Raw genomic sequence first — 13089 nt, 5'->3', positions numbered from 1 at the left:
ATTACATATAAAATATATTTTTGATTTATGCCACTATAATTATTACTAGTGTACAATATCAATATGTAATTTTTTAAATTATAGAAAGATACTAAATTGTATTTTATACATACACATGCAAACAACTTTAAATGCAATTAAAATGCATACTTTCAACAGGATCACCAATAAAAAGTTTTAAAATGTGGCACGGTGTGCATTATATGTAAATATTTTAACCATTTTAATATTAAAATGATTAAAATCCATAAACTTTTTATGACTACACATGATATTCAAAATAAATGTTATCTTTATTATAAAGTTTGATACATAATAATAATTTTGTAAGTACCAAGTAATTACAATTGATGTGCATGCTGCAGTAACCATCTACATTATTATCTACATTATACATATTTATCTATAGTTGACATAGTATATTTTACCTAACTAACTAATTTAATACAACTAGTGAATTATATTGTATACAAAATAAACGTATATACTTATCAATACATGGTTAAAATATATTTGAATTAGGTAAGTTATATAATTTTCTTAGATATGTAATATAATGTATATCTAATTTTAAAAGCTATTAGAGAGAGAAAACTGTCGAAGAAGAGATTTCGGCTGTATTTAATAGCTGTTTCGTATCATTTAACAGGAACTTATAAACATTAATAGTAATACAATATGATTTAATAATAGGCAATAAGTAATTAACAAAATAAGTGTAACAGAAATACTGTAAGGAGACAATACACAATATAAGAAAATAAAACGCATTGTTAATACTGCGTGAGTAATTTGGTATTTTTAAGTACTAAATTTACATAGTTGAGCAACTCGTAGTATTGCAAAAATAAAAAAAAAACACAATTACATAAAAAGATAATAAGGTTAAGCCTAGTTTAAGACTAAGGAGACAGGACATTATGTGGACAAATGTTTGGGAATGCTTGTATCCCTATTATTATATATTTGATGGCACAAAACAATAACTTACATGCAAATAAAAAAAAAATACATTCCATTTATGCTATTTATGGACGGCGGACAAATTATTATAAGGGTGGTTTAAATTAATTGAAAACTTGGTGAGTAAAAATAAAACTAATTAGATAATCTTTTAAAGAAATAATATAAGAATTAGAACTTTTGTTTGTAGGTAGACAAATAATAATTTATATGTTGAGGAAGATAATTTCAACAATAATTTTCATTTATTACAACCTATTTATGGAAAATCATAACAAGAATAAAAATTACAAAAAGTATAAAAGAATGATAAACAATAATAATATATATGTGTGTTTTATAAAGTGGGCTAAGGTGTTTTCCTATAAGGTATTGGAAAAAAAGAGTATACATTTTTCATATAATATAATATGTTGATTTAAGGCACTCGTTTTACTTATGGTAAGTGATTTATTTAATTGTGTAACATTTTATATATGATGAACTTACATAACCTACATTCAACGATTGGATCACATCATATCACAGGAAAATTTAATTTAAAAAATAAAAATGTATCTGAACAATTATAAAATATTTAACAGCAATATTTAATAATCTGTATTTGATATATAATAAAATAATGTTTTAATAAATTTATCATTGCTCAAGCTCTTGAAACTTTTTTTCTTAACCTGATTGGCAAATAATTAAATACTATCTTTGTTCAAACGATAACCCAACTAAGAATTTAAATCAAATACAAAACATGTTTGTGAAGTAATAATCTCATAAAAGTTGAATTAATAATTTAAATAAATGGTTTGGGTTGAGATTTGTCAAAAATTTAGCATAGTATGTTTATAATAATATAAACGACAAAAGCATAAAAAAAAATGATCAATTAAAATATTACTGATGTGATTGAAATATTTACAAATATATGTAAATGTATGTATATAAATACAAAAAATGAGAAAATATACAATAGTTGTTTAAGAAAATAAAAAAACTTTTACGGTTACAATAAGTTGGTAAACATATTAAAGTAAAGGATTCAAATTAAGACTATGTGTGATGATGTAAATAATTAAAATAACCATGAGAAAACACTTTATAGAGGGGGGAATATTGCAACATGGTCAGTGTGTTAAAATTTAAAAAAAAGTAATTTATGTGAGATTAATAATAATTTTTATCAAATAATATTGTTCCTACAAGGAATATTGCATTAAATATCAGGACTTTTTATTATGTGTTTATTATCCCGAATGGTGACTTGGGTTATGTATGGTCCTTGTTGTGGAGAAGACCTTTGCTGTTGCTGTTGCTGTTGTTGTTGATGATGATTGTAATGATGGTACATACCACCGGTATAATTGTTGTTGTTTGTCGGCCCTCTGTGTTGGAGCTGCTGCTGAGGTGTACTGTTTTGGCTTTGAGAATCACTGCTTCCGTACAGTGCATAGTTGGGCGACTTGGTGGCTGGAACAGGATAATGATGCCGAGATAACGACTGTTGCTTTTGACTACGACCAGCACCATTTTTGTTGTTGTTCGTTGCTGCCACAGCCGCAGTTTGAGTAACACTGCCTACTAAACAGGGTAAGAGCGTGTGTGTGTAGGTGTGCGTGAGTGAGAGAGATTGAGTGACAGGCCGGCGGCTAAACATAAGTACGGAGGTTGGTGGGAGAGGGGGACAACTCACCTTGTCTAGTCAACGAGTTAGAATTGTTGTCCACCAGACGCGATGTGCCGCCGGTCGTGTATGGTAGAGATCTCATCACGCTTTCATATTCGTAATAATTAGAACTAGGTCGTGCAACAGTTTCCTTAGGGTCGCGTCTTTGAGAATGATAATGCAACTGTCTACGGCTACAGGAAAAAAAGAAAAAACACAATTAATAAAATTATCTTAATTAGTCATTAAATGTTCAAGCACCAAAAGCCCTAAATATTAAACGTTTAAACAAACTAAAAATAAAAATTTGTAAGTTTTAATAACAATAAAATGTTTTATTAAAGGTCCAAATATTATAAAAAAATTAACTCTATATAAATAGGTTTTGTAAAAATATAGAACATTAAAAATTATAAGAAATTACTTTTAGGATAAAATGTATTAAAAAAATGTGAGATATGTTTTTGGGCTGAGTACATTTTTTTCTTTGACTGTAGTCATTAACTTTGGGTTTTCACCAATAATAACAGATTTTGACAAGACCTGAAGAAAGACTGTCTAAAATGTCTATATAGATGCGCAAATAAATATTTAAATCTGTATATAAAATTGTGATGTCAGATGTACATAAGAATTTTCTAAAATGAGAATATTTACAACAAAGACCCTCAAAATATATTTATGATCATTGATTTTCAAATTCAGCAGCAAAAATATCAAGAAAAAAAACCCTGCTCAATTATATACTATTTCTATTATTAATCTATACAAACTCTATACAAATTCTTTACTTTTTTTTTTATATAATTAGTAATACATATAAATAAAAAAAGTTGTGGAATACCTACAAGTATAATCACACATTGTAAAGGTACACATCACAATCGCAACTAAATGAGTAATGGCATATAAAATTCATAACAGATCAGTCTTCTTATTACTATAATCATGTAAATTATATTATACACTTTTTTTTTTCCAAGAACAATATTTACTGTACAATGGAGCATTCAAGGCAAAACAAAGTGGCAATATGTTCAGTTCTTCAGTGGCTACAGATGTGTGCCAAGACTATGCAGGTTCTGCTAGAGCAACTTATATTTTTTATGCATTATTGAAACCAATGTATGTTATTCTTACTAAAATATTTTTGGATGTGGTGTACCATAATAAAAAACAACATAGCGAGAAATTTGTAAAAATGTATGTACTTTTTAAATGTTATATATTATGCATTGTAACTTTTATGTTTTTAATTATATATTATAATTTTAACTATGGAAATTTAATACATTTTTTGCAATCATCACAAGAAAACCTGGGTAATTTTTGGCTGGAACAATAACCTACCTTTCATCGTCGGTGTCATAATAGCAAGACACGGGTTTTTTTGTTTTGCCGTGATGTCGAAGCTTAACTCCGCGTATTTCATGCATCAAACTACAATCAAAAGTGCAAAGCATGCGTGACATGGAAGAAAAAAATATCAATTAACACCTTATTCGACACCACAATCTATGATTAGTGATGTCTAATCTTAGTTTGTGGTGTCTGACACACATCACCAATAGTTGTAAAAATTATTTATGAGAAAGATGTTCCAGAAGGACTTTTCCCAAACCTCAGTACATTCTTATAATCACAATCAAGTGAACTTATCAACCAACAAATGTGTAACATGCAAGTATGCAATATATATGTATATCATATTGAACAGTTATTGAGATTAAATATTTGAATGTACAAGTTATATTTAACACCATGCAAATGATAATTGTTCAAATCTTGTATAAATATTCAGAATTTTGAAAATATAAATTTAAAAACGCTCATTGATTACTAACATGCAAAACAAATAAACAAATGGTCAGCAAAAATAATGAAAATTCACAATATACATTTAGTGAAATAATAACAAACCTAAGATTCTGCTGTATTTCTTGGAAATTGACGTAATGGTTAAATCGAGAAGAATCAATTATACCTACACGACTGCCAGGTCGATTTATTGCATTTTGAGTATTACCAATGGGCTGAAAAGAATACAAAGTATTAAAATAAAATTCATAGTATTTATAATCAATAATAACATACCTGTCGAACATCAGATTCATAATGATTTTCTTCCCTCTCATCAGGAATAAACTTTCCGCTACGTTCCATGTGTCTTCTTTGATGTTCAGCTCTAAGTTGTTGGATACGATCCATACGAGATTGTTCAGGATTAGACGGTTTTGCAGGCACATTTGTATAATTAGCTGTACTATCATCTATAGCTATGTCTCTACAATGATTTTGTTCTTGCTATAATGTAAAGGTAGGTAATAATAAGTTACTAACATACAATAGTCAATAATAGTTAAATGTAATCATGCAAAATTATCAATTTGAATTCTTAAATATATCATACAGTGTATACATTTGAAAAAAATGTTATAACTATTAGGGCTGGGAGTTTGATGTAACATTTAGTGTGCTCAAGAATTTGCTTAGTTAATTGAAATTGCATTAGGGGATCTAATTGACCACCATTTTCATATTGGTAAATAATTGAAAAGGCGACAATTCATCAATTTTAGAGACTTAAATATTTTTAACTATCTTCTAAAAATAATTCAACATTGTATAACTTGTTTTTGTTTTAATATTTTTAATTTTTAGTAATTAAGTTATAAACGCATTTTATAATACATTGAAATATATAGAGTATACATACATTTTTGTTTATTGAAAAGCATTAAAATCCCATCTTTAGATTGATATTAATTATTTTTTTTATTGAATTAAAATAAATCATTTACATTAAAAATAATTTCAATTAATGATAGCACATTAAATTTTAAATTATCTAAGTTAATGATATATTCTTTAATAATAATTATAAATTAATAATATAAAAATGATAAATTTTACAATTTAATGAAAATGGTCAAAATAATCAAATGGCGAGGGGGTGGAAAATGGGGCAAGTACCCTAGGTAGCAAAAGTTGTAACATTTTAAAAAGCGGTAAGTGTTTCAATGTATATGTTTAATAATAGGGAATGCCAAATATTATTGCCCTGAGGCGCCAAATGAAAGTTTAAAGGGTACTGTAAATCATGTTTTCAGTTACATTGGTTAAGTTATATGTGCCACTTCTGCGACAGCACGTTTCCCTTGCTGGTATAGCGCAAATGAACATAATTGATGTAAACTTAAGACACACGCACACAATTAAATATGTCGCTAATGATATCATGCCCCCATGTGAAACTAGCCTTACGTGTTTTAAAAAGTAATATATCTTTTATCTGATTCGTTACTTTAAATACTATATTAATATTTTTAATAATGCTACATTAAATGACATGTTTAAACTTCATGAACACAATACCATTTCTGCCTGTCGCTGAATTAGTCTTTGGTATTGTTCTTGAATTCTAAGTTGTTCATCACGAGCATTTCTTCTAGCTATTTCTCGCTCACGATCAGCAGAATTATCTTCTTCTGAGCTTAAAGTACCGTTTAAATCTGGTCCCCGACGAGGTTTACTACCAAATCTAAAATATTAATATTAATTAAAAAAAAGAATTATTACTACATTAAAGTAATAACTAACCTAAACATGGAACCAATCCCTTTAAGTAGTCCTGGTTTTTTTTTGTTAACAACGACTGGTGGTGTATTTGGTGCTTTGTAATTTGTCGGAGAATGAAGTGAAGACTGTCTACGGCCAATTGGATGATCATCACTCTCCTTTCCATCTAAAATACATCATTATATACGAATAAATGATAGATTTGAATTTAATAAATTAAGTTAAAAATAATTTTTAACTATTTATGTTATATAATAAAAAAAGAAAAATGCTTATTTAAGTAAACGATAAGCAGTAGATTCTTATTACATCAAACTTTGATATCTCGAATTTCTGTAATTCAAACTCAATTTAAATTCCTTAGAAATAATTTACATTACAATAAAATTTGATATCTCAAATATCCTGTTGCAATTGAGTTTTAACATCCTGAGAGTTGACTGTTTAGACAACATGCATTGCAGCTCACAGGAAACTTAGAAAGACAAATCAATGAGAGTATTGAGTTGGAGGCATCACAAATTACCACTTTTTTATAAATATAAACAATATGGGAAATAGAGTTATGACAAATATAAAAATACTGTAATCAGTAATTATAATATAATGCTTGGATATACACTAAACAATCTTTAAATTGTATCATTTAACCTAACCTAATCAGGTACCTTAATGAAATACTTAAAAATATACATATTAATAAACAAACATGTTTCCAATCGAAGTTCATGTAAAGACAATGGACCATCTTTGTCGATTGCAGCTCTAAAACTTTCATCACATCCTCTACCACGCACTACTTTAACATTGCCCCGTTTTGATCCACCATCGGTCATTTGCACCTCTTGAACCATTGTTTGTAATGATTCCAGACTGGACGATTTTTTCAATCCTAGAGAGGGGCCAAGTTGGTGTTTTGACGGAAAACCATTGCCTAAATAAAATAATTAAGAATACAACTGCATAGACAATATTAATTTGTATTATACTAACGAATTTTGCCATCATCGCCACGCTCTTCACGTAATTTTTTATTTCTTTGATATGTATCAGTATTTTTGGCGTCTAACGTTGCATGTCGTTTTTCAGACATACTTTGCCGCCCAAATGCATCTCTTGAAAATCCTGAGTTGGCATTATCCAATGATAATCTGTATTAGAACAAAATACGCAATTTCATAAAAAATTTTTTTTTAATTTGTGTTATAAGATTAAACATACTGGCTAGCATAAGTAACATCAGTACTAGTTGAACCAGTTCTTGCTGGTGGAGATACAATTGGTGATGGTTTTTCTTCTTCTATTTTTTTCCGGCTAAACAAATAATTTACACAAAATATTCTGAATTAAAATTATAGATATAATAAATTATTTGATTTTACAATCATCTTACTATTTAAAACCAACCAAATATTTAATTTTATAGATCATTAATTCTGGATAACAGTAACCAAAAATATTTACCAGAATACAAGCACGCAACCGTCTTTTAGATGGTTAGAAAATAGTTTAATGTGTAATGAACTTTTTGAACATTCATAGAATATAGAAATCAGTTTAGAGTTGCGTCTAATTTTAGTTTATTACTTATTTTAAATGTCCAGTTAATATTTTGAATTTGTGAAAATTAATCAAAAACAATTTTAAAAGCCTATCTCTTAGACCAGGAAATGTGTACTCTTGGGTAACTCTCAAGACAGAACTAAAATTATAACTATAAAGTATAAAGAAATGATTAATAGTTGAAGGTTGGACAACGACCACTTTAATTTTTATAGAACTTCCCCCTCTTAAATGTTGAACTACTATGTTTTCATCTATATAACAATAAAGATATGTTCAAAAAGATAACAGAAAATATTTTAAATATTTGACTTTGAATTTGTGGTAATTTGTTTAATCTTCATCATTGAATATAATGCATAATAAATATAGACACCAAAAAATAAATTTACAATTCGGTTTTGTTAAAATTGAAATTAACATCAAATATTATACTACATTGATAATAGAACCAAAACATACATTTAAGACCCCAACATAGAACATAAATAAATATATTATTTTTAAACACGACCTAGACTATCAAATTAAGTTCAATTTACATTTAAGATTACATTAATAAAATAGTTATAAATGTATATTGTAAATGAAACTGATATGGATGTAATTTATAATCTAAATTGCTAATGACGAATAATACAAACCCTTACCTAACAGTATTATAAATTGGAGGGTCTTCTTCAATGATTAACATCTCTTCTGATGATGGGTTCACAGTAGGGCTATTCAATTTTTCTTCTTCTTTCAACATAATTGTTGTTTGATGCGTCGCCTGTAATTATTAGTTAATTTGTAATCAAATTACATTTGCAGTGAATTATTATATTTAAGTTTACCTTGTAATAACTTTCATTACGCAATGCATTATAACGATTTGTGTGTCCAGTTAACCTTTCCAAAACTGGATTACGAATTGCAATTCCATCTAAATAAATAATAATTTATTTATGTTAGAACATAATAATTACGTGATAATTAATAAATTAATTTTTAATTATACAAATATTTCTAAAATAATTTTAAAGTTACCTGGAGAAGTAGCTGAAGGTACTGTATTCCGTTTTGAACTCTCCGAACCTTGTCTTTGATGCATAAAGATAACAGTGGTATCAGAGTTTTCACTTGTTCCAGAATTTTCTGCCGTATTTTGAGTACTACTATCACTGCTTTCAGCTCGACTAAATGTTTCAGTGTTTGCTGTTTAAGAAATCATAGATAAATATGTATAATTTCTGTTTAAAATATAAAATATACAAAATAATAATAAATTAGTTACCTGATGAATCTGTAAGTAGACTTGACGAAGAGTCACGACTACGTCTTCTATCTAATGTTGGAGAACTATTACGTCGGCGGGCTACTATTAATGAGATAGCTCCTGGTACTGGCCCAGGGTCAACATTCATCATAGTTCTACGTAACGTTTCCATAGCTGCTGCATTAGTTTGACCAATTAATGACATACCATTTATATACAATAGCTGATCATTAGTTCGTAATCTACCATCCCTAAAATGCATACCAATTTGTTTACCTTAATATTATACAAATATTTATATTAATAAATACCTTGAAGCTGCACCGCCGTGAATAACATTTTTGATAAATATACCTAAGTCTTGAGAGAAATCTTTATCGTTAGAGTTGTTACTAGATGATGTTTTACCTTTAACACTAATACCTAAAAAAGAAATATTTATTAGCATGTAAAAATAATAAATTAAAAGTATTTTACCTAAACCTGCTTTTTCTGAATCATGCACAGGAATGTCAAAGGTCAATATTTCTTTATGTCTCCAAGGAAATGTTTGTGTTTCTTCTAAGCTTTTAACATACTCCTAATAAATAATTATGAATTAAATATACATTTAATTTATACAAACAAAAATTATAATAAATTAAAGAAATGTATCATTTTCAAGCATTTATTAACAATACCTGAACAGTATTACTGTTGGATTTTTCATTTGTTTCTACTGATTGATTGTCTGATGAAATCCCTACTTCTTGTTCATAATTTTCATCTAGATCCTTTAGAAAAGAACCAATTATCATAAAAAACATAAACTTATAAACCCATCACTCTCAGTTAACTCACTTGATTAGATTTCTGGCCAACTTGGCTAATTACTACATCTTCTTGCCTGGAAACAATAATTTTAACTTTTGCACCAGATGGAACTTTCCGCAATACAGCAACTGCTTCAGATTGAGTCTTGCCTGTCAATTCTGTACCATTAACTGCTAATAATCGATCACCTGGCCGTAATCGTCCATCTTCTACAGCAGCTCCCTAAAAAAGTTGAAATGAAATTAGTTAAATTTTTAGACTAACAATTTTTAAATATTACTTTTGGTAACACATTTTTGATGTAAATTGGACAATTTCCACCAGCTGGATTATCTCTTGTTGTTATACTAAATCCAAGCCCATGAGGTCCTTTAGTAAGTTCTAATTCCATTTTCTTTCCAATTTTTCTTGTGTTAGCTACCATCAAGATATTGGAAGCTGTATGTGTTGCAGCTGATATTTTTTTGGTTGGCGAAATGGTGGCAATTTTAGTATTTGAGTTGACTGTAACATTACACAAATAAGTACAAATCAATTTTGAGAACAAATTTTAAAAATGTTAAAATTAAATACTTTTATCTTTATCAGATGATCCTGCAGAGATATTTTCTTTATTACTATAAGTTGCAGTGGTGTTTGAAGATGGTTTAGGAAACACTGGTGGCGGTGGCTGTTTTTTGTTACCAGTAACCGTATTTTGACTAGTTTGAATGTCCATATTATTTTTATGTTTTACTACTCTAAGTCTGAGCTCTGAAGAGTGTAGTGAATCTCGAAATATTTCTTGTATTCTGTTAATGACAAATATTACTAACATTTATCTTAAATATCTATTATGTTTCTTAACTTACGCATTAAATGGTTGATCCAATAATGACCGGCCGTTGATTTCTACAATTCGATCATATACTTTCAATCTGCCATCACAGTGCACCCGACCACCAGGTTCAATTCCTTGAACCAGAAGACCACGTTCTTTGCCAAGAGCATTGTAATCTGGGACAACATGAATGCCTAATGATCCACCACCAGTGCTAAGCACTATAAATTCAGTGCTAACAAAGTAAAATTTTTTATTAATGCATTGTTTAAATTAAATTAGTTAAATTAAATACTTTTGTGATTCAGGTAAGTGACTAGGATTTGTATTAGCTTGGCCCAACGGTTCTTTTCTTCTGTGGTCTCTGGGTAATGATAACGATAAGGCTCGATTATTTGCCAAATCAGCAGCCTCTGCCCACCGAAATCCACTAATAATGTACAGATAAAATATAGTGATTTGTTTCAAATTTAAATAGTTATTAATAACAAAATTAAGATATAAAGTTCAAACCTTGATGACTCTCCTAAGAATTGCATCGATAAACGATTCGAAGAATCACGATGAAATGATGGTGCTAGAAAATGATTGCTAATTGGTGGTTTATCTTTGTCACCTAATTCTAATTCATCTTCATCTTCTTCAGAACACCTCCATTTGTCAGATAAACCAAAACCATTGATTTTTATGTAATCATCCTTAAATGTAAATCTTTAATTAGGTATATGATATAAATTATTAACTTTAAGTTAAACAAGTTCAATGAAATAGTTTTTTTATTTAAACTAAACATATTTAATAACATACGTCATCATTTTTTTATTTATTTTATTTTTATTTAATCAATTTTAAATTACATTAACATTAAAAATATCACATTAATACACATTTACACTTTTACTTCTAAGACACACGCAAACTTAAATTTAATATCAACTTTGAACTAGCATTAATGTGATATAGTTTGTCTGCATGAATGCTATTGTAAAAATATTACTCTGAGTAGAGCATTGATAATGAATATGTTTTAAAAATGTCATATTATAGATTTTATCATTGATTGTAAATTCTATTTAAGTAGATATAATAATGTTTTATTACTAAAAAAAAATATTTTTATTAATATAATTTATTAAAATTGTCATTACGGTTCTTAGTTTTTCTTTAGGGTCGTGAATCATAGGAGCTGCTGACCATCGTTTAGATTGACCCGATGCAGCAGGCCTAGTATTGCTATTTCTTTTGCCCAAATTGTTTGCTATACATATAAAAGAAAAAAAATTTAAAAATCTGAAATTTAAATGTCTTGGTATAGATTATACTTACGACATTCAAGTGGTAATTGATTAAGAGCTGGTTCACTACCTCTACGGACATGTAAAGCTGGGAAACCACAAGCAATTTGTTCATTAGTGACTTCAATATCTGTTTGTAATCCATCTCGGCTCTAAAAATTTAAATATTTAAAATAACTATATTATATAATATACTATATAATATCCTTAATTATTAATCATAATTTGAGTTTATAATAACGAGTCACATAAAACAAAAGATGGTCATGAGAACTACTTAAATGAAAATATACCGTATAACTGTCGTTCTATTTTGTCACGTCCCATTAGAATTGCGTGCATTCCAGTAAGCTGCCTTTGGCGGCAGTTACTGTTGCGACTCGCGTATGAACGGACCCGTCGGCGAGGTCGGATGAAATAAAACTTCATTATACTGTGCGTTACATTACTGTTTTATCAAGTTTTTACTATGGTTTCACAAATCTTTTGTACACACATCGACACATCACATGGAAAATTCTAAATACATCATGGTCGTAGTGTATCATATATGTAACTATATACAAGGCCGTCTGTAGAAATATTTCACAAGGAGGAAGGGGGAGGAGCAACGAAAAATATTTCGTAAATGTTAAATCAGTGATTTAAATAATTGAGTGTTTGTACAACGCGTATATTATTATCGAAGGCGGCGGGGCCGCGGGCCCATTGGTCCCTCCCCCAACAGGCGGCATTGTGTACCTAACTGAGTCTATAGTTATACAAGGAACTTGTAATAATAATACACACGTAAGTCTTATTATAATAAGAGCGACCGACAGATGTGAATCCTACTTCAACCGAATAATCCTGGGAAAACGGGATATGTTTCTGTCGGAATGCGGAAGCGATGAACATTCTCGTGAAGTGCATACATTTGTGCACAAGTGCACATAGGGCCATCAACATCATATAATATTTTATGGTTAGGAATTAATAGTTTTATTATTTAGTGAATATTATGCGTGGATTGCACGGCAAATTCAAAACGGTTCGGTCGAAAGTAGGTCGCGGAGAAAATAGCTTACGCAGACTACTGTTTTTCTAAGACAGTTGGACGACGGGAAATATCGCGATTCCCGGTTACCTGCCCGTGAGC

General features: G+C 29.0%; 1 protein-coding gene across 5 annotated transcripts in view; it reads right to left on the bottom strand.

Annotated features, from left to right (window-relative positions):
• Positions 1–272: 272 nt before the first annotated feature.
• The window catches only part of LOC111027683 (partitioning defective 3 homolog), a 35771-nt gene continuing 22954 nt past the window's right edge, over positions 273–13089 (bottom strand). For 2 of the 5 annotated variants that reach the window (XM_022306085.1, XM_022306082.1), the window contains 25 exons: positions 11983–12103; positions 11805–11914; positions 11170–11354; positions 10952–11086; positions 10688–10891; positions 10410–10627; positions 10117–10340; positions 9864–10058; positions 9704–9796; positions 9501–9603; positions 9335–9446; positions 9042–9274; positions 8795–8962; positions 8602–8690; positions 8416–8537; positions 7424–7516; positions 7196–7353; positions 6912–7136; positions 6224–6368; positions 5999–6164; positions 4718–4927; positions 4544–4656; positions 3974–4063; positions 2651–2817; positions 273–2538 (listed from right to left, as the gene is read on the bottom strand). In XM_022306085.1, coding sequence (XP_022161777.1) covers positions 2174–2538; positions 2651–2817; positions 3974–4063; positions 4544–4656; positions 4718–4927; positions 5999–6164; positions 6224–6368; positions 6912–7136; positions 7196–7353; positions 7424–7516; positions 8416–8537; positions 8602–8690; positions 8795–8962; positions 9042–9274; positions 9335–9446; positions 9501–9603; positions 9704–9796; positions 9864–10058; positions 10117–10340; positions 10410–10627; positions 10688–10891; positions 10952–11086; positions 11170–11354; positions 11805–11914; positions 11983–12103 — 4044 coding nt within the window. In that variant the 3' untranslated portion in view covers positions 273–2173. The remainder of the gene's footprint in view (positions 2539–2650; positions 2818–3973; positions 4064–4543; positions 4657–4717; positions 4928–5998; positions 6165–6223; positions 6369–6911; positions 7137–7195; positions 7354–7423; positions 7517–8415; positions 8538–8601; positions 8691–8794; positions 8963–9041; positions 9275–9334; positions 9447–9500; positions 9604–9703; positions 9797–9863; positions 10059–10116; positions 10341–10409; positions 10628–10687; positions 10892–10951; positions 11087–11169; positions 11355–11804; positions 11915–11982; positions 12104–13089) is intronic. The other 3 variants (XM_022306083.1, XM_022306084.1, XM_022306086.1) reach the window with 3 other exon arrangements.

The sequence above is a fragment of the Myzus persicae genome, unplaced genomic scaffold, assembly GCF_001856785.1.
Source record: "Myzus persicae strain clone G006 unplaced genomic scaffold, MPER_G0061.0, whole genome shotgun sequence".
Classification (NCBI taxonomy): domain Eukaryota; kingdom Metazoa; phylum Arthropoda; class Insecta; order Hemiptera; family Aphididae; genus Myzus; species Myzus persicae.
Note: the sequence above shows the minus strand (reverse complement) of the source record. Positions and strands in the feature narration are given on the sequence as shown.